This window comes from Sebastes fasciatus, chromosome 4, assembly GCF_043250625.1.
Source record: "Sebastes fasciatus isolate fSebFas1 chromosome 4, fSebFas1.pri, whole genome shotgun sequence".
NCBI classification, from domain to species: Eukaryota; Metazoa; Chordata; class Actinopteri; order Perciformes; family Sebastidae; genus Sebastes; species Sebastes fasciatus.
The window spans coordinates 7,712,401-7,735,034 of NC_133798.1; the positions used below are offsets into that span (position 1 = coordinate 7,712,401).

Below are 22,634 nucleotides of genomic sequence, written 5' to 3' on the forward strand. Positions count from 1 at the left end.
ACTGCGTGTTTTCCGGACTCATAATGATGTAACACAGTCTGTCTCGCAAACATCCGCTGTAGTTTGCAGGATTATGAAAGCATGACTAGTGACCACATTACGTTATAAGTGCGCCTGTGGACTCTCAGCAGACAGATGGCCTTGTGTGGATGGCTTATCTAGGACCGCGGATCGGACCGTCACGCATCTTTCTTACCGGTAGTGTGTCCGCCTGCAGGCTGCTCGGCTCGGTCGGGATGGCCGACATGGGTCTGTCACTGAGTCGGTCCTCGCTGGAGCGGCTCCACTTCGACAACGTTGCCCTCAAGAAACTCCCGCTGGACTCTACGGAGGAGCCGGGACCGCGGCAGGTGAAAGGAGCGTGTTTCTCCCGGGTGAAGCCGACGCCGCTGACCAAGCCTCGGTTCGTGGCTGTGTCGCACCAAGCCCTGGCGCTGCTGGGGCTCAACGGGGACGAGGTAGTGAACGACCCGCTCGGACCGGAGTACCTCAGCGGGTCCAAAGTCATGCCCGGCTCCGAGCCCGCTGCTCACTGCTACTGCGGACACCAGTTCGGCCAGTTCGCCGGGCAGCTGGGCGACGGGGCGGCCTGCTACCTCGGGGAGGTGAAGGTGCCACCCGAACAACATCGCGAACTGCTCCGGGAAAACCCGAGCGGCCGGTGGGAGATTCAGGTGAAAGGAGCTGGACTGACTCCTTTTTCCAGGTATACAAGGGTTGTTTTTCTGTGTCAGTTTGTGTAGTGATAGCAAGATTATTATGCTATCACTGAGAAAAAGACCTTTTTTGAAAGCTATAGAATAATTTATTTATTTATTGTGTTGAGTTGAATGTGCTACTTATTTTGTATTGTAATTACCTTGTGCCTTTTCTACCTTTTTTTTTCTTTTCTTAAAGCTGACTTGGTGTAAACTGCTCACAATTCCAATGTACTTATAGGAGCAAATGGCAAATAAAACTCTTGAATCTTGAATAGAATAGAAAGCTTTATTGTCATTGTATTAAATACAACGAGATTCACAGTTTGCCACTTCTGGTCAGTGCTTTAAAACAAATACTTGACAAAGACTTAACGTGGCAGATAAAACATATAACAGGTAAAAACACACACAGTTATAAAGCAAATAAAACAGGTAAAGTAGATGTAATAAATAAATATAAACAGAAGTGTTACACTAGAAGTATAAAATATAAAAATAGATGTAATGTAAACAGAGGTAATTGCACTTGTAAAACAGGTAGGGTAGATGTAATAAATAAAATGTAAACAAAGGTAGTTGCACTTGAGGTGTATATTGCATCAACGATATTGCACAGACAAATGTATTTTACATTCAGTGTATTAATATTGCACAGATTTATTGTTTGTTCAGTGTCCGTAAGGCCCAGGGAAAGAAACTGTTCGCGAGTCTGGAGTCTATACATAGATAGATAGATAGATAGATAGATAGATAAAACTGTTAAAACTGAATATAGTGCAGGGCAACAGCTGGGATACACGACTATTAAAAAAAGTGAATATAGTGCAGAAGAGCATTATTATTATTATTATTATTATTACATATCACCTAAAAGAGCAGATGTGGTTGAAAATTGTCAGATGAGTTTTAGAGGGATTGTTAGTCTTTGACACCGTTTAGATGTGGGTTGTCTAACATAACTCTATCTGTATAATCAGGAAACATTTTCCTTTCTCTGTGCCGATCTATCTCTTTCTGTCCTCCACAGACAAGCTGATGGCCGTAAGGTCCTGCGCTCCAGTATAAGAGAGTTCCTGTGCAGCGAGGTGATGTTCTTCCTGGGTGTCCCCACCACCAGAGCGGGCTCCGTAGTGACCTCCGACAGCACGGTCGTACGAGACGTGTACTACAGCGGGAAGCCTCGCCATGAGAGATGCTCTGTGGTCCTCCGTATTGCTCCCACCTTCCTCAGGTGAGTGTCCCTCCCTTTTCATCTGTCCTAGAATGTCTGAGCTTGTCGAGATGCACAAACACACACAAGAGTTGTTCGTCTTACTTGTGTGCTCTCCGAGCAGGTTTGGATCCTTTGAGATCTTCAAGCGGGCCGATGAAAACACGGGCCGCCATGGTCCCAGCTACGGACGGGACGAGATCCGAGTTCAGATGATGGATTATGTCATCGAGATGTTTTACCCCGAGATCCAGCAGACTCACCCAGACAGGGTGGAGAGGAACGTGGCTTTCTTCAGAGAGGTCAGGGCACACATGAGTGACACTCTCTCCCACCCAGCAACTTACACATTTCAGCTAGTGAGATGACACTTGAGTAATGACTATAAGACTAATACACTCTCCAAGGTTCACTCGAATCGTGACGTTATACTTTGGAGCCAAGAACATTTGGATCCTCTTATCCTGTTAAGCTGCTGTGGATGATTCAGTGACTGCATGTGCTGAGTCACTGTGACATCAGCTCAATATGAGATTCAGATTTTAACAAGGCCTTCAACTCTGGATATAGAGACTTTTGACATTTTCCTCATCTAATAAATCAGAAATTGCCGATATTCTCGGAAATACAATGAAAACATTTTAATGTTAGATTACTGTCCTCTCCTTGTTTGTAGGTGATGCGCCGCACGGCTCGACTCGTGGCTCATTGGCAGTGTGTGGGTTTCTGCCATGGAGTCCTGAACACAGACAACATGAGCATCCTGGGACTCACGCTGGACTATGGTCCATATGGCTTCATGGACAGGTCAGCTGAGTGTTCATGGCCAATTGGTCTGATTGATCCAGCATTAATGTATTATACAATTTAAGTCAAAAGGGCCTTCTTATTTTGCTGCAGCAACTTATTCATCACCATCATACAGGAGTAGATTGAAATGATAGTGAAACTATAAAGACATTTTGTGTGTGTGAAGTCTCCATCACCCATCAGATTATAGAAAATTATAGAAAAACAACTTTCCGTATCCCTCTCAGGTTTGATCCAGATTTTGTTTGCAACGCCTCCGACAACTCCGCCCGATACTCCTACCAGGCCCAGCCAGCCATCTGCAGGTGGAACCTGGTGAAGCTGGCCGAGGCTCTTGCTCCAGAGTTGCCGCCAGACCGGGCCGAGGCCGTCATGGACGAGTACCTGGATCTGTATAACGGCTTCTACCTAGAGAACATGAGGAAGAAGCTGGGCTTTTTGAATAAGGACGAGCCCGAGGACGAGATCCTGATCACGGAGCTGCTGCAGACCATGCACAACACAGGTGGGATGGGAGAGTCTGATGAGAGAGCTTTTAATCTAGTGAGAGGCAAAGTGTTATGCATGTAGTTGTTTTTGTACATGTGGGTTAGGGCTGCACAATTGATCGAATCACAATTTTGGCTTCCCACAATTAAGTGAACATGATCGCCAGCGATATTGATGTTTAAAATGCGTGTTCTGCTCATAGAAAACGCTGCAGCATATCAATTCAAGCGCTTCCTAAACGAACATCCAGCCAGCCGGCCGGTGATCGAGATGTTTTAGCTTCACTTTTGGGTATAGATATTATCTATATAACCAATGTGTTTATGATTAAATTAAGAGCATAAAATCGTTTATCTCGCTCTTATTGTTGCTAATTTTGCTCTCGAAGTGCACCAGATTGAAGCATTTAACTTTAAAATGTAGCTAACAAAGAGGTAGGGTGAATATTCCTGTTGTTTTTTTTTATATTGCAATATATATATATATATATATATATATATATATATATATAAAATTCAGAAAAAATATTGCGATGTCAGTTTTTTCAACATCGTGCAGCCCTAATTTGCACATTAAAAGGTATGTAGCAAAGCATGGAAGTGAAAACAGCTCTCTGTTTATTTTAATGTGAAAGTGCAATACAAATATGCTGTCACTAAAATGAAAGAATAATCGTGATAAATAATCGTGATATCAATGTTGATTAAAATAATCGGGATTATCATTTTGACCATAATCGTGCAGCCCTAGTGTGGGTTATACAGTACAACCCTCAAATGGCTAACCCCCCCCCCCCCCCCCGTCTAGAGTGCAAATGTATCAGATGTGTTTTTCACCCGCACGTCTCACACAACAAATACTAGTGTAGTCATGATACTTGAATTTTTAACTTCGATACAATACCTTGAAAAATATCGATATTCTATACCATTTTCAATAACACAAAAATTTACATTGAACGCATAAAAGTTTAGATTTTTATTAAAAGGTACGTAGCAGTGTGTGTGTGTGTGTGTGTGTGTGTGTGTGTGTCAACTGCTGTCGGAGAGAAGAGAGAGCAGAAACCGCAGCTGGTACCCGTGTATCGATACTGTGGAAAATGAGTATTGAAATCATTTCAAATATTCAGTATCGATACTTTGATATTTTTGACAACACTAACAGATAGGCTCTCATTTTAATCTATGCAGATGTCTGCACCGGCTCTGTGCAGGCATGCATCTCAGCTCCCTCTCATGGCATAACCGTGACTTGAAGCGTTTATTTAGGCTTCAAATCTATTTTTCAACAAGAGGCGTGTAAACATGAGGTTGATGCCCAATAAAAAGACACGGAATAACTGTCTTGAGTGGCGGCATGGCACTCAGCTGTATGTGTACTGGTAGTTCCGTTAGCTGTTAGCTGATAGCCAAACATGACATCCAAAACAAGAGAAGTGAGCAAACTGTTTTCCCCCACTGTGTCTCACTTGCGGCTTGCGGCAGTCAATCAATGTCAGTATCAAACATGCAATAAAAGGTATTTTGAGAAAGTGGGAGTCACTGCAACCACGAGAGGTCCTTTAGCATGCAGTCATAAATGAGCATCCAAAATATTATGCAGTTTGGTGCAGCAGTATGCGAGATTACCAGTGGACAGACAAAGAGATGCACACACACGACGATCTCATTATCTCCTGGATGAGATAATAATCACTGTTGCAACAAGACCTATCGCATCATTATTGTAAGCTTTTCTGCCCCCCCCTCCTGCAGGTGCTGACTTCACCAACACCTTCCGCAGTTTGAGTCAGATCTCCTGTCCCACCGAGGGACAAAGTGAGGCAGGTGAGGAGCTTGTGAAGAAAGCCACAGACCTCCTGCTGGAGCAGTGTGCCCCCTTAGAGGAGCTCAAGGCCGCCAACAAACCCTCTATGGATCCACGGTGAGCTCGCCATGCACACACACACTGTGTTTTGTCTATTATTTTCATACCATCACAGAAAGGAAATGTAAATGAAACCCAGTTTAGTGTTTTTAAGGGTGAGGGATTAGGAATAAAATGCCAAATGCAGCTAGATAAACCTAAATCAAATCTGCTGTGGATATTCATGGTTGCCAGAAGACTGTCAAAAACTTTTGTTTTGTTTGGTGTGATGCACATTTGAAGCCTCTGGGTGCCACTAGTGGGACTTTATATTTTTGGTCTTGCATACATGTGTATGGAGACTCTGCCAAAATCAAAAAATAAATGACCTGATAAATAAATGTGAACCAAAAAATATATTAAAAATAAATATAGGCATTAATTAATCAATAAAATGCAACATAAATTGATATTTCTGTATTAATTTGCTTCTTTATTTACCTTTGTATTAATTCCCCTGTCTATCCACTGTTGTATTTCAATGTCTCCTATGGGGTCTAACATCATCACACATGAATACAGTTGGTCTCATTGGATCCACAAGAGTCTCAGCTTTACAGTGATACCCAATTTATGTAATTCAAGACTGTTTAGGGACCGCAGTATGCAGAAATATTCAAATACACCATTTTAGAATAGGCGAAAATAACACATTTATACTGCATGAAAACTGCATGGGATTATCATAAAGTGGACATGTCTGTAAAGGGGAGACTCGTGGGTACCCATAGAACCCATTTACATTCACATATCTTGAGGTCAGAGGTCAAGGGACCCCTTATAAAATGGCAATGCAGGTTTTTCGTTGCTAAAATGTAGCCTACATTTGGATCATTATTTACCACCCATCCTGACAAGCTAGCATGACATGGTCCACCAATGGATTCCTTAGGTTTTCTAGTTTCATAAGATATATGTAGCTTCACTATAGCTCTAAAACTGAACCTGCTACAGCCTCTGAAAGACAGTAAGGTCGGTCGGTCTCAGAGAGGTTTTGTAATATCAAAGAAATGGTCATGATTGTGCAACTGGAACAATGTCAGAGAGAGAAAATTCTGTTGTGTATAGAATTGTGTGGAAGGCTGCTAATTATGTCTGGTCTTTTTTTGGAAGCTATTGAGGGAAAATTGGAAACATCAGATTTAAAGTAATGAGAGAACCGCATTTAAATGTGTTATCTGATTTCCTGCCTAATCTAATCTTTATTTTTATGCATGTCGTTGGAAGAGAACATAATCATGTCTTTGTTTTGTTCTCCATAACGGATCCAACAAAAGGTCCTCTGCTTTCTCCTACGTGCCAATAAAGATTAGGACTGTTGTGTTTTCTGTCTGCCGTTGACAGTGAGCTGGCGATGCTGCTCTCGATGGCTCAGAGCAACCCGGCGCTGTTCCAGATGATCTCAGACAGGACGACAATTACGAGGCAGTTAGACCGACTCAGCAAACTGAAAGACCTGATGGAGACCAGCCAGGAAGAGCTGAATACCAAACAGGGCGAGGAGTGGAGCCGCTGGATCACACGCTATAGGTGAGATTCAGTGGGGGGGAAAGTAAATACTAGTCAGATAGAGGGGGGAAAAGGCAAGATATGTGAAGGAAATGATGAGAAAGAAAAACAGCTATCATGTAAAACAAGAGGTGGAGGAACTGCATGGACCGGATGAGAGATTTGTGGGGTGGAAGTGTGACTGATAAAGGGGGTGGACAGAGAGAAAGAAGAGGAAATGGGGTGTTGAGTCTGACATCGCTCCACTGAGAGTTTTTAATGTTATCGCCGCTGCAGGAAGCGTCTGGCTCGGGATCTGGAAGGCCAGAGTGATGTACAGGCCACGCAGGAGGAGAGGGTGAGGGTGATGGACGGCACCAACCCTCGCGTGGTGCTCAGGAACTACATCGCCCAGAATGCAATTGAGGCTGCTGAGAATGGAGACTTCTCCGAGGTAAAGGCTCATATTTATACTTTTGTACAAATTAAAAATGTTACCAGAAAAAGTTTCCATAGCACCTCAAATTGTGCTTTTAAGAGTGATTTCAAAGTAGCAAAACAAAGATTAGAGTGCACTTAAATTACATTCAATTCCCTTTTGCTCTCTTCAGCTTCAGGGTTTCACTTTCAGGGTTTCAGTTTCAGGGTTTCACTTTCAGGATGTTCACCCTTCTCTCACTTCCTCTCTGTGCCGCAGGTACAGCGGGTCCTTAAGGTTCTGGAGAAGCCCTTCTCTTCACAGCCAGGTCTGGAGCTCCCTGTGTGGACGGACGGAGGCGACGCCACCGAACAGGGGGAGAGGGACGAGGGAGAGGAGCAACAGCGAGAGGCAGCATCTTCATCCACAGCCAAAAATCCTGTTCCCTATGACAGCAAGCCCCCGGCTTGGGCCCAGGAAATCTGTGTCACTTGATCTTCGTAATAACTTCCTTGATTGTTCGCTTTCCTGCCTAAAACGATGAGAGAGTTTATTTTTCTTTTAGTTCATGTTTTTGTACCTTTTATGTCTCTTCCAACCACTATACAACTCTCTATCACTTGGGCAGGCAGCGTCAGGGAAGTTAATGCACGAGGCACGACACCCCATAGAGCGACCTAGCCGAACCAAAGCAGACAGGGAGGGAGTTGAATTTGGAGGTACAAAGTAATGCATATAGATACAAATATGATGTTGCAGGTGAAAAGCTTTTTACCGTATCTGAAATGTGCCAGGAAATGGCTTTGAAGTGATTATTTTCTTCCATTGCTTGACATTCCTGCATAAAACAGGATGTTTCAGTATGCTTTAACATCAGAAGTGACTTAAAGGGGACACATCATGAATAGCTCACTTTTTCAGTGCTTGTGCACATACCCACATTTGGGTATCTGGAGTTCCTACCAACCCACAAACTGTGAAATAAGACAACCCCGTTAGTTTTTTGTGGGATGCCTGGATCAGAAAACATGTGATTCAACAAGCTATTCAGATCTGGCTCCACTTCCTATGTCCACATGCAGGCTCATTAGAATAATATACCGCCAACAGTCTGAGAACTACCTTTGTAAAGGTGTACCATATTCTTCTCGCAAGCCATTCAGATCAGACAGGGCTTTCTCAGGAGCAGGTCTTAGAGAGACAGGCGCTAAAATGGAGCGTTTCAGACAGAGGGTGAATACAGATATATTCAGACAGTATGAGAAAAATAATGTTTTGGGGGTTTTATTTTACATTAAAGCATGTAAACATTTTCTTTCTTTAAAAAGATTTATATTTATTAGCGAAAGGCTTATTTTACAATTCAATTCCAATGTGTATCAACATTTCTTTTCTGTTTTTAAAACAAATATTGAAACCAAAAAAATAAAACAAAATAAGAGATTAATAATTTTAGAAAAGAAAGTGTGGTAATGATATATTATTGATAATGAACCTATCATTGTATCAAATCAACTTTAACTACTTAATAATTATAATAATGAGTAAATGAAAATATAAGATACATTCAAAGTAATGATTGAGATAATAAAGAAAAATGGATAGAAAATTAAAAACATATTGAATAAAACCTATATAAATGATAAACACACATATCTAGTGCAACATACACGTTTATAATCTGAATGCAAGCATGTAAACATGTTCTAGTAGAAACCCAAAATACAAGTATGAACCTGAAAATGAGCATGATGTGTCCCTTTAATATGAGGAATTTAAAGGGTTTTGAGATTTTTTTTAAGGCGGAATTTTGTGGATGCCCTTGAATGCAAGATGCGTTAAGTGTGCAAAAAAATAAGAAAAGTGCAGAAAAATACATCCAAAGACATTTTATCTTTTGAGTTTACAAAGAAACCCCTCGGCTCATTCCCTGCCTGCTTGGTGTTTGGCTATTAGCTATTAATGACGACTCAGACAACAAGTCCTACAGTGACCCATCTGACTCTGACAAACTGTGGGGTGTCAACCTCAACCTATATACCAAATAATGTGTGAGTGTGAGAGAATGTGTGAGAGATGATGATGTTGTTTTTGGGGTGAAGGGGAATTATTGCACTTGATCTAATAAGCCGCAGCAGATAAACACGCACAGAACTGTATATTCTCCTGTAATAGAAAGCATTGCCTTTTGTTCACTGTTGTTACCTAACATGTTCAGTAAGCGTTGAAACTAAACTACAGTTGATCTAGAGTTGAACAAAGGAAAAAATGGGAACTTCATGTTTGACTATTTCCGTCTTGCTGTGACCATGCAGGAGGAAGTGTATTGTACATTGAGCCACAAATGTGATGCCAAGTATGGTTTTGTGGAAAGGGAAGAAACACTCACCGCCATTCATGAATTGATTTGAACTGTTTGGCCTCAGCACTAATCACAACCTGCTATATATTCGAACCACGATCAATCTGTTGGTTATATTTGCTGTCAAAATTGGACATTCACACAAAAAAATGTCAAAAATGGACATGATTGAGATTAGAGCTCCAGAGTTTTATTTTTCCTTAATAAATGGTTGATCTCCTCCTCAGCTATAGCCTTAATAATATATCCTAATAAACTGAGCAGTCAAAAAAACATTGTGACCTCTTTTTCTTTTTTGTACCAAATACATACCTGCCATACCTGCCTTTTTCATTCCATGAGCTGAAACTCCACCTCCACATTTCTGTGTTACATAACATTTTAATTGTTGTGGCCATTAGATTGCTCCACTTTGATAACACAAACACATCTTTAAGCATGTCCACCATCTGACATTTCCAGTTTGTTTATAACACTACTGCTTCCTTGTTCTGTTTCATGAAAACAGTGTTTCTCTAACCAGGTGTAGTGTGTATGTGTGTCAGTAATCATGTCCCAGCACGTCTCAAACATTCAGCTTCCCCTCAACTCCACTGCACTAAATGTTGCCACGCAGCGCGTAATGCCAACTTTTAAAGGTTATCCAAAGTGTGTGCACACCTACCCAGGTCGTGTTGCCAGCTCTGTCTCGTATTACACACACATTCCAAGTCTCCTTTTCACCTTTAATTGCAGGCCTAAAGGACGGGAGTGGCTCTGGGTGACCTCAGGGTGCGCCCTGAGCGGCTGACACGCAGAGCTGCGCACTGATCGAGAGGGTGAGCGCATAGGTGGGATCATCTGGGACAATGGGTGTGTAGCGACGGAACAGACAAAACAACCTAAGAGGAACCTCTCCTACACTTGTTTTTATTTCATTGCTGTAATAAAATAGGATGTCTAAGCGAGTCCGACCCGGCTACTACCGCCAAGAAGTCAACAAAACGTCATGGGAAGTACCGGAGCGGTACCGGGAGCTGAAGCAGGTGGGGACCGGAGCTTACGGGACGGTCTGGTAAGTGAAATCTGCTAGAAGCTGTAACACTGATCACACTGCGGGGTTTATGGGGGTAACAAAGAGAAGCGACGGGAACAGACCAGAACAGATGGTGCCAGACAGGCAGCAGCAGCTCTGTGCCATTACAGCCAAACAAAAGAAAAGTAATCTGCGCTCCGCTCAACACACATGGTGCTCCACTTCCTTATATATATGATGGAGACACTTGCACCGATACCTTGGTTTCTTCACCACAATCATCCATCATGTCACCTTTAAGACAATTATTACATGATGTAGAGCGCAGTCATGCATAGGTGGTTTCCAAGTGGAATAGGTGTGCGCTCATCCAGCCAAATTTTTACCGAAACACAACACAACAATGAAACCAAGCAGCTCTGCTCTGTGTGCGTCCTCTCAGCATGCGGCTCCTTTGTGTTATAAATGATTAACTCTGTGTGTGTGTGTGTGGGCGGGAACAAAACAAACTGGCTCTGACTGACTCAATGCAACTTAATAACACACGAACAACTCTGAGAAATATTGTGTTTTTGGATACAAGCTGGAGATGGAGAAGGAGCCGCCTGCTACCGCCATCACTCTGTGTGTGTGTTCTTGTAATTACCACATTATGAGGACATCCATCTGTTTACACAGTCACGTACTGGGGACCTCAGACGTCATGGGGACAACAAATGAGGTCCCCACAACGGAAAGCCTTTAAAACAAATGCAGGAGTCATTCTGAAGGTGCCTGTGAAGTTTTTAGCATTGGCCCATTTTCTGTCGAAATCTGTGTGTGGTGTGTGTGTGTCATATTCAGATCAGAGGATGGGAGATCACCCCCCCTAGGCTGGACTACTATTATTTCCTCATGCTGTTCATGTTACAGATCAGCTGATGTTCTGTTGAAGGTATTACAGTAGTATATATTGTTTAAAAGGAGAACATAGAGAAGAGTTCCCTCAGCCAGCTGGTCCTGAGGCTCACCTCCTCTAACAGCACAAGGCCTGAGGACAGCCCTCACACTATCTGGACCAATCAAATTATAGCTAAAGAAAAAGAAAAATTACATCAACTATTGGACATCTACCACAAAAACTCAACACAAATTTCAATGCTATTTGGCTCTAAACAGACAGTACACAGTGGCAGACTATCTGACCACCGTGACTGACCAGAAAGAGAGAAAGACATTGACTATGTACAGACTCAGTGATCACAGTCTGGCCTATAGAGACCGGCCGACACAGGCAGACCTGGCTGCCTTAGAGAAGACAGGCTGTGTCAGCTCTGTCCACAGAGACAGGTGGAGACAGAGCAACATTTCCTGCTACAATGTAGGAACATATGAAGAAATTAGGAAACAATTCTTTACTAAAATTAAATGTAAACTCCAAGATTTGTATTCCCTCTCTGACCAAAATAAAATACAACATCTACTTGGAGAAAATAGTGTCATTGCCATAGAAGCTGCAGGATATATCAGTGCATGTCACAGCCTAAGAGACAACCACAACAACACATAACAGATGTAACTCACACTCTACCTGTTATTTACTCCTATACTTCATGTTGTTTTTTTTGTTTTGTTTTTTACATTTATCCTTTGATATTGCAATATATTGTTATTAATTGTTTTTTATTTGTTTGTTTGTTTGTTTTATTGACACATCAAACATTAATTACTTCTTTATTGTTTTCTTCCATTTACATGCATGTTCTTTTTAAATATCTATATATTGCAATTTACTTCATGAATTGTATATATGTATATAAACTGGAAAAACAAAGTTCAGAAACTTGTGTTTGGTCGATTATTTCTCTGTTGTTACAATGCTAATTGGTATTGTATTTTACATCGTTGGAAAGCCTTTTTATTTACCTTTGCAATGATGTCCAACTTGTAAGGATCATGCATTTGTGGGATGAGCAGCACAGCTGATTATGTGGGTAGCGCCCAAGAAAAATTTGCCAAAATGCTCTGCCAATGGTAAACAGTGTATTCTCCTGTTGGTACTGACTCTTGTTTTGAGTTGTTTGGTGGATTGGATGATTGAACTCTCTATCAGTAACAAGGAACAAACAAGACATATTGGCAATTTTACACTTTATTCATTTAATACACCATCAGGAGCCTCAGTAGAGGGTGGAAGATCTATATGCAGCCAAAACAGCCTGGCACCTCCTGCTCATGCTGGTCACCAACCTGGTCACACGTTGCTGTGGGATGGCGTTCCATTCCTCAACTAGGATCCGTTGCAGGTCAGCCAACGAGGTTGTGTTGGTCACTCTAACACGTACAGCACGCCCAAGCTGATCCCACAAGTGTTGAATTGGGTTGAGGTCTGGACTCTTGGCAGGCCGTTCCATTCTCTCTACTCCCACATTGTGGAGGTAGTCTGTGATAACCCTGGCTCTGTGGGGGTGAGCTTGTCATCTTGGAGGATGAAGTTAGGTCCCAGATTGTGGAGATATGGGATCGCCACTGGCTGCAGAATCTCATCCTGATATCTCACTGCATTGAGATGGCCTTCAATGATGACAAGCCTTGTTTTGCCAGTGAGGGAGATGCCGGCCCACACCATGACACTGCCCCCACCAAAAGCTGTTACTCCATCGGTTCAACAATCAGCATAGCGTTCTCCGCGTCGTCTCCATACTTTGACCCTGCCATCCAACTTTGGCAGACAGAACCTGGACTCATCACTGAACATGACATTCCCCCCATGATGGTGAAGGGCAGTCATTGCAGGCTTCCTGGTAGCCTTATGAGAATACACTGTTTACCATTAGCAGAGCATTTTGGCAAATTTTTCTTGGGCGTTACCCACATAATCAGCTGTGCTGCTCATCCCACAATTGCATGATCCTTACAAGTTGGACATCATTGTGAAGGTAAATAAACAGGCTTTCCAACCATGTAAAATACAATGACCATTAGCATTGTAACAACAGAGAAATAATCCACCAAACACAAGTTTCCGAACTTTGTTTTTCCAGTATATATATGTTTTTGTTTTTATTTTGTTCTTTTTTTTAATTTTTATTTATTATTGAACTGACGCTTTGGCAATATTGTTCACCTGACAGTCATGCCAATAAAGCAAATTGAATTGTGTCTCATGTCCACTGATGTGTCCTCACCCTCAGCTCAGCAGTGGACTCCAGAACAGGAACTAAAGTGGCCATCAAGAAGCTGTACAGACCTTTCCAGTCGGAGCTCTTTGCCAAGCGGGCCTACAGGGAGCTGAGGCTCCTCAAACACATGAAACATGAAAATGTGAGTCAGTAGTAGTAGTAAAGGGGTGCAGTTTTACAGTTCTTACTAGATGGAGTTTTGACAACCAAATTGCCTAAAATGAAATCAGAACATGCAGCTATTCTTTATGAAAAATGTTAAAAGCGAACCAAAAGTGTAACACATTGTATGTTTGTGTCTTGTGCAGGTGATTGGCCTGTTCGATGTGTTTACTGCTGACCTCTCTCTGGACAGACTCCATGATTTGTAAGTGCATTTTATGCTACTCCTGCCACTGCATGTATGGGAAATATATATATATATACACAGTATGTATGTATGTATGTATGTATGTATGTATGTATGTATGTATGTATGTATAGTATATATGTATATATATTTGTATATATATATATATATATATATGTATATATGTGTATATGTGTATATGTGTATATATACTGTATATATATTTTCATATTACCTGTGCACAGCTTTTAGCAAAATTAGGTCAGACCGCGCGCGGTTGGTTGGCACACTTTCTACTCTCTAACCAGGGGGTTAAGGTCTCAGTTATAAATGCATATGTTTTTAATGTACACACATGTTTTCTGAAATTAGGTGATTCGTGATCAAATCCTGTTCTGTATTTGTGCCAACCAGCCCCATCACAGGGTTGGTTGGCACACATTATGGGGTTGGTTGGCAATGTTAAAATGCTATAGTTACAAAAGATGAAGCAACCAATAGAGACAATTTGAACATTTTACTCAAACAAGAACCAGTAAACATGAACATTTAATAGGTTAGCTGCCCATTTTTTAAAACCAAACAACTGTTTTAAGCAGTTTAACAGAAGGAGAAAGTAATTACTTTTGCCATTGACCATTCAAAATAATAATAATACTTAAAGGGACTGTTTGTAACTTTTTACACGTATAAATCTACCGGGTCGTTTTCCCATGTGCGCTCGTGTGTGGCTGATTCTTACAAACAGTCCCTTTAACTAACAATATTAACATTGTTTTCAATCTTTCAAAATCATTTTTAATCTCTGCAAATACCCCAACAAAATATACATCAACAGTTACATTAAAGTGGCAGTAGGCAGTATATTTTGGCATCATTGGGCAACAATTCCATAATAACCTTTCAGCATATTGTAATTCAAGTGTTCTGAGAGAAAACTAGACTTCTGCACCTCCTCATGGCTCTGTTTTCAGGCTTTATTTAAAACATTTTGGGGGTCTGCCACCAAACCCCCTCTTCGGAAGACTAAATTGACTTTGTTTTCATTCATTTTCTAATGAATAGCCAATGAAGGAAAGGAAAAGTGACAATACTAATTAGGGATGCACCGATCTGACTTTTTCAGTCCAGATACCGATAGCGATACCTGGGCTTTGTGTATCGGCCGATACCGATTACTGATCCGAAACCGGTGTTTAGATAATCAGCTGTATGCCTCACTGTGTGGAAGAGACTGGGATCATTCTTTTATGCGTAAGGAAACATCAGGTTTGACTTAAACATCGCTTTCCTAACTTTGTTAAACAAAATTAAACAAATAAATACATGGATATAAATTTATTGAATTGTTATTTATTATTGAAATAATAAACTGTATACCAGCAACTTGGTAAAAAAATCTTCAAAATTAACAGGAATTACATTTCAAGTGTAAACATTTTTAATGCAGCAACAAATTGGTCAAAACTAAAACAGGAATTAAAATTCCAATATATAATGTATATAGTATATAAACACCAAATTGAATTTATTGGATCGGCCGCATTGTCACCGATATCCGATCCAACTATTTGAGTCAGTATCGGCCCAATATCAGATCCCGTATCGGTATCGGTGCATCCCTAATACTAATAATAATCATAACCTTAGTCAAACCATATTACTTTAAAGAAAAAAAAAAGCAAGGGCGAATAAGCTTTTTAACATGGGGTATAGGAAAGGGGTTGGATTGTAATAGATGATAGTAGTGACGGGGTGGCATTTAGCTCACTGGCAGATTAAGAGGCAGGATCAGATATTAGACATTTTTATCGAACTCTGTGATTTGATTATTTTGTTTGGCAGAGACTTGCTCTAGTGAAATATGTTCTGAGAGGAGGTTCAACGATTGTTTTATAGAGAGTAGGTGTCTGGATTTCCAATTGAGGAGAATAGTTTATTTTTCAGGCTTAAAAAAAAAAATCTAGCCCGTGGTGGGAGACTTTGGCCAATCACAGGTCATTTCAGAGGGAGAGCGTTCCTATTGGCTGTGCTCCAGCTGGTGGACGTTGCTTGGTATTTCCTCAACTGATCTCAACATGGCTGCTGGGTCACAAATTGACTCATTTTACAACTAAACAGTACACTAAAAGATGTTTCTGAAATCATTTGAGGCGAGAAATAGGCATCACTGTAACATAATATTGATTCATATTTGATCCGTTTGATCAGAGTTCATGAGTGATTGACAGACGGCTCTCATAGACGGCAGCTGGACGGCAGACTCCAGATCAGCTCTGACTGGTTGTTTTCCTCCAGTCTGTGAAATCTTGTAGATGCCATTAGGAGCATCAGAGGACACAGAGGCACATGATTTTTTTCAGATTATCTGTCTCATGCACTACTGTCAGGATATAGTGACCGTTTTATAAAAATAACTTTTTTTAATCATATTTGCTCCAATTTCTACCCACTGCTGCTTTAATGGACACATGTGCCAACCAACCCCACTCACATTTGACCCAACTTTGTGATGAAATTATGTCAGCCAGCTACCATCGCTCATCACACACTTTCAAATCTTATATCAAAATATAGCTGATTCCTATGTCTATTAACTAGAGTAACACATTTACAATATCTCTATGTAACACAGTTTTATAGTCCACTTTTTTTTTTACTTTTGATACTTGAAACTGAAATGTCGCCCTCACAAAAAAGGTTAGTAACTTTCAGATGTTTCAACATAGTAGATGAGTGCAGGTCAAGAAAGCGAACATTTTGATGTTCCATTTCTGTTTCTGTGACCTTCAAAGAACCAGAAAATAACTGTGTGCCAACCAACCCCGGTCTCCCCTTTGTAAAAGTGACACCCTGTTGGGAAGTGTATCCCACTCATAATGTGTCTTTCTCCCTCAAGTTACCTGGTGATGCCGTTCATGGGGACCGACCTGGGGAAGATAATGAAGCTGCAGAAGCTGTCCGAAGAGAAAATTCAGTATTTGGTTTATCAGATGCTCAAAGGGCTCAAGGTGGAGCGCTCTACTTTGATCCTACATTGTGGATGCTTTATTACTTTACTACTTGAGTTTATTTTTGTTTGTTCTGATGATTAAATCCCTGTTATGTTCTTTTATTACAGTATATTCATTCTGCTGGTATAATTCACAGGGTGAGTTTTTTTTTTTTATATTTCCACCATGTATGTGTGAGATAAAGATTGTGATCACACATTGTTATCTATTTTTAAAGGTAGTTGGTGTTTCCTGTACGAACTTGTTCCATCCCCATTTTATTGCATGACTGGATTTTAGTTTCCTCTTGCTTCTCACGGTCTTTTCACATTGCTTTTTGCAGGACCTCAAACCAGGAAATCTCGCCATCAACCAAGACTGTGAGCTCAAGGTACAGTTGAACACACCCTGATGACCCAAAACAAACACAACCCATCCTGTGTCTTCATTTCAAGATATTTAATTTGATGGAGTTACAATTTAAAATGCACAATCCTAAATGCATTGGCCAGAAAGTTATTTGGTAATTCTACAGTAAAGTAATAAAGTCCCTAACGTCTTATAACCAGACCCGCTACCTCATTATGAGCAAGATATAAACGTTGCCGTGTCCAACTCGACTGTGTTTCATCTTGTGTTCTGTCAGATCCTGGACTTTGGTTTGGCTCGGCAGGCGGACAGCGAGATGACGGGGTACGTGGTGACTCGCTGGTACAGAGCCCCAGAGGTCATCCTGAGCTGGATGCGCTACACTCAGACTGGTAATGAAGAGCTAATTAAAGGAAAAAAATAACACTCACACTGTCATCTTTCATCAATGTGTCATGTTCAGTGCTCCCCATTAGCACTGAATCCTCGTGTTTTGTGTGAATTAGTTATTTAAGTGTTCTCACTTGCCCTCAGCTCAGGGCTTCTGTTTCTGCTAGTGATTTACTACATTTCCCAGAATGACCTTTACAACCTCTACTGAGCAGACAGGAGACAGGAATCTTGTTGCCTTGTTACTTTTTCTAAAGATTTATTGTGCATGTCTTGTGGTTGCAGTGTATTCTGGTCTATTCAGGCTGAGACATTAGTATTTATTCCTCTTCTATGGCAGGTTTCTTTGTATGATTGTGAATAGTTAGTCTAGAAAGCAACATTTGTGTCAAAGTGGTAGGATGTAGTGTTAAAAAACACCTTTGTTCATTTGGGTCAGATGGTAATAATACATATTACCCACAAGGTGGCGTTCTCTTAATACCTTACCTTATATTGCAGGTGCTTTGTTAGGGAATCCATGCATCTTTGGCTGCTGTTCACTGACCCACAATGTCCTGTAATTATAAATTCCTTAGGTTGGTAACAGAAAGTCTGAAATATGTTGTTTCTGCTTCTTGCTCAGTGGACATTTGGTCTGTGGGCTGCATCATGGCAGAGATGCTGCAAGAAAAACCTCTTTTTAAAGGCAGCGACCGTATCCTTTTACCTCACTGACCCTTCTCTGCTAACGTGTTACAGACATTCATTAAGCAGAGAAGTGCATTTTTTTTTGCAGGATCAATGTAAAATTTCACATTTTTTCCTTTTAAATTATTTGAAAGATTTATCCTGTGTATGTGACATATCTTGTTTGACCCTTGACCCCCAGTTCCTCAGACCTAGATCAGCTGTCTGAGATCATGAAGCTCACAGGAACGCCAACTCAGGAATTTCTATCAAAACTAGAATCTGAGGATGTGAGTTCAGAACATGCAACACATACAGGGAATTGAAGGTGCTCTATACGAAACGCATTAAAGGGACTGTTTGTAAGAATCAGAAAGTGGTTGTAACAGCGACACCTGTGGCTGTTAAGTCAACGAAAGTCAGCGTCCTGTTGCTCGCGCTCGCCTGTGTGCACGCACTACCTGAATGTGAGCGAGCATCCGTCAAAACAGTGAGGCGACAGATGTCAGCTAAAACCACAATATCACTCTATATTTCACCTGCTTGGCAGTAGTGTTAGCTGACCAGACGAAGGTCTCTCCATGAATCACTGCTGATCCTAGTGTTGTCTTTTTCTGCCTCAACCTCCCGACCGCAGCCAGAATGAACAGGGGAGACACCGGCACCCGGTCAGAGACGATAATGTTTCTCTCTGTGGAGAGACACGGAAAACCTCTGTTGGTCTGGAGGAGCTGCATCATTTATTTCTGCACAAACGTCCACTGTACATTCACTAGATATTCTCAGAGCTAAACTAACTCTTCTGCAGTGTGGAGTGTGCGCGCATGCACGTCTAGAGGTGGAGCAAGAGAGCGAGAACGAGCGCGGTGCAAGCAGGCAGAAGAGCAGAGTACAGCAGAGACTCCGGCCCTGGAGACCAAAGCTACGGTCTCCCCTGCGTCATCCGACCTCGGCCAACACTGTTTTGCAAGACGGGCTTCACTAGATATAACTTTGAGGTTTTGGTGCTTCCGTGTAGTTTGTGTTGGAGTCTTGTCTGAACAGCGTAACCACACACGCATGGGACACTGACCCAGATTGATTTATACGTGTAAGAAGTTACAAACAGTCCCTTTAATATAGCAGCAAACAACTGTTTGCTATGTAAAGATATACAGTAGAGGAGTAATGTCTACCTGAGCAGAGAATGAAATCACTCGCCGGGAGGGGCCGCCCCCGCATACTTTTAGTGTATGTTCGTGCCCATGAGCGTGCCCCGCTGGCTAGCTCATGGCTCACGAAGCATAGCTACCACCCTCCGGTTACCCCTCAATTTCAAGCCTTACTTATACTTTCTGCAAGGACGGTTGCACAGACATGAGCTGACGCGGAATCATGACGAGGGAACGTTTGGATCTTTTATACTCTGCGCAGGTCTCTCCTCGCGGCAAACCAACATTCTCAAAGCTCCTCAAAGTTCTCGGCGTAGGTCAGAAATGTTGTATGTGCACGGACAGGCTAAACCTGTCGCACAAACCCCTGCGAAGGGCCGTCTCTGATGGTGTGATGCCACTTTAACCGTGTGGATACTCGCAACTCTCATGGATGCGGCAAGCATAAATCAAGCTTCAGCGGTCGCCATGTTGAGAGCCGTGCGGAGGTAATAAAAATTCTCTCGATCTCGCATTTAGCACCTTTGAAGAGACACTCCCTGATTTTGTTGTAGCACCCAAATCCTCTGAATTTTAGGAATTGGAAGCACAATTGGGCAAAATCACTGGGTTTGTGCTGTATTAAATGCATTGTTTTTTTCTCTTAGGCCAAAAGCTACATCAAAACCCTTCCAAAATCTGAAAAGAAGGACCTTCAGAAGGTGTTTTCCTCAACCAATCCAGAAGGTAGCATGTGCTCAGCCTTTTCATTTGATCCATTTTTCCGTTTGACAGTCGAACTGTGATTTGACTTCCCGTTTCCACTCTTTCTTTCCTCAGCCGTGTCTGTGCTGGAGCGCATGTTACTGCTGGATCCGGAGTGCAGGGTAACCGCCGCAGAGGCCCTCATTATGCCTTACTTCACTGAGTACAGAGAACCAGAGGATGAGACAGAAGCACAGCCGTACGACCACTCGCTAGACAACACAGACCAGTCCCTGGACCAGTGGAAACGTGAGAGTGTTAGACTGATTATGGTGCAAGCAGCAAAAAATGGAGCCGTTATGTTTTAATGATCAGCGCTGTGCTTCTTTTTTTTAGGTCACACCTTCACAGAGATCTTGACTTTCAAACCAGTTGTGCCAGATTCCAAGGAGACATCACTGTAAGACACAAGGCTGTGCAGCGTGGGACCAGAACAAACTAACATGTCTTTTTTTATCTTGATCTCAACTGGGAAAACTCTTTGATCACCAGGCTTAATGTGGATCCAGTTCACAATTATCTCTCTCTAAGTGCAAGCTGTCATGTTTTGGATTTGTCTCTCAGCATCATTTTGGTCCAATAGCTCGCTCCCTGACTTTAGCATCAGCATGTCCTACAGCAGTCCAGTCTCACGCCAAAGGGTTTAATAAATCCACCTGTCCACCGGAAGAAAGAGTGTCACTTCCATGTTTTGCCTCGCCGAGGGGTGTAAATTAAATGCCTGCATGAAGGTGCAGTCTTATGAAGTGACGGTTGTCATGTGACGTTTGTCACGTGTTTTCCGTACTCCATACAAAGCTCAGAGCTAGTGACGTAGTATAAAAGTTAGAAAGTCCACTTATGGTGGGTGGGTGGGAAGGTGGAAGGGTTCAACAAACACAGGATTTTCAGCTAGAAAGCCGGTGTTTTGTTTTGTAAGTTATGACATTTGTCATTTGTTTCATAACGACGGTACGTTGTTTCTGTACGTATTTTATTTAGTTTACGTAGTTATTTTAAGCCCAAGTGTGGCCATATCTAAGTGTTTTTCTTGCCTAACCCGAATGTCAGTCACCGTAATATTTTCCCTTAACCTAACCAAGTGGTTTTGTTGCCAAGTCCTAAATGAGTGGTTTTCTTGCCCTCTGCTGGTACTGCATGTTAATACACGCGTGTAATATTCACGTCTTGGCAAGGCAAAACGTGACACTGACACGCTGTCCTCTGGTGGGAGGCGGGTCTATTACACGCTTTGGCGTGATATCAGGTTGCCTACACTGCTGAGGATGCTAGTAGCTCAGTTCCTTTAAGTCAGGTAACAATATTCTTCTGTAAGTAACTAAGTTAAGGAATTATTCACTTCAGTGGTACATATATGTTGTTGTTTTTTTAACCAAATACATCGCTACCTACCAGTTAATTTAAAGTTCAAATCAAGACAAATCAAAAATATTGTAGTCCCACTAATTCTGAAATCCTTCACGGATCCTATTTTGTAGTTTAATAAGGAGGCTTCATTTGAGTTCATTTGTATCAGTAAAATCATAACTTAAAGGTAATATATCCGGGACAATGCATCACACTGCAAAAGAAACAAAATGTAGAATAATGACAGTAATATGTTGTTTTGTGAAGTAGCTTCCCCTCCAGTGACTACATGTCCTTAAAAGACATTTGATTGGAATTATTGGGATGTCCTTATGTGTGTGTCTGTGTGTAGTCTACTTGTCTGCTCTGACCTCGTTATTCCTCCCAGTGGCCTTAAGATAACGACAAAACGAAAACACTGCTGAGCTGCAGATCGTATACGAAATCCATCCCAGCAGGTTGTGCACAAACATTCCCATTTTGATTTCATACCAAAAACACACTTACATCCCATTATGTTGTTTTTTGAAACATAGAAAGTAGCACAAAAACACATTGTCTATATTGATCTGTGAATTAATGTTCATAACTCCACTTGTGCATTTTTATCATTAAAGATTCTCTTTCAAAATTATGCATGTGGGTTTTTTTTCTATTCTCCCAACCATCCGAGGTGGAAGAAGTCCTCATGGAAGAAGTATTAATACTTTTACTTAAGTAAAATATATTTTGACTTAGTTAAAAGTATTAATACCACAGAGTAAAAATACTCAGTTGTATGTTAAAGTCCTGCATTCAAAATTTTACTCAGGTAAAAGTACAAAAGTATTAACATTAAATATACTTAAAGTACCAAAAGTAAAAGTACTCATTATGCAGAATGATCTATATTATATTATTGTATTATAATAATTATTGAGACTGTATATACTGCTCTTTTGTTTAATCTATAATAATACATCATCAATTTATTAGTTTATTATATTTTGTTTTAATAATCTGAATCTGTAAAGTAACTAAAGCTGTCAGATAAATGTAGTACAGTAAAAAGTACGATATTGCT

General features: G+C 41.3%; 2 protein-coding genes across 2 annotated transcripts; both read left to right on the plus strand.

Moving 5' to 3' along the window:
* Window positions 1-30: 30 nt before the first annotated feature.
* selenoo1 (selenoprotein O1) lies at window positions 31-9,470 on the plus strand. Its single transcript, XM_074631797.1, has 9 exons — window positions 31-706; window positions 1,729-1,932; window positions 2,036-2,213; window positions 2,588-2,718; window positions 2,949-3,226; window positions 4,965-5,133; window positions 6,460-6,645; window positions 6,901-7,057; window positions 7,301-9,470. Exons 1-9 carry the CDS (start codon window positions 150-152, stop codon window positions 7,523-7,525), a joined length of 2,085 nt encoding a protein of 694 aa, XP_074487898.1. The 5' UTR covers window positions 31-149; the 3' UTR covers window positions 7,526-9,470.
* Window positions 9,471-10,028: 558 nt separating this feature from the next.
* On the plus strand, window positions 10,029-22,202 carry mapk12a (mitogen-activated protein kinase 12a). The gene is made up of 12 exons (XM_074631809.1): window positions 10,029-10,437; window positions 13,572-13,701; window positions 13,868-13,926; window positions 16,808-16,919; window positions 17,030-17,059; window positions 17,245-17,292; window positions 17,548-17,662; window positions 18,286-18,357; window positions 18,540-18,619; window positions 20,128-20,206; window positions 20,300-20,473; window positions 20,561-22,202. Exons 1-12 carry the CDS (start codon window positions 10,319-10,321, stop codon window positions 20,626-20,628), a joined length of 1,086 nt encoding a protein of 361 aa, XP_074487910.1. The 5' UTR covers window positions 10,029-10,318; the 3' UTR covers window positions 20,629-22,202.
* Window positions 22,203-22,634: the final 432 nt, after the last annotated feature.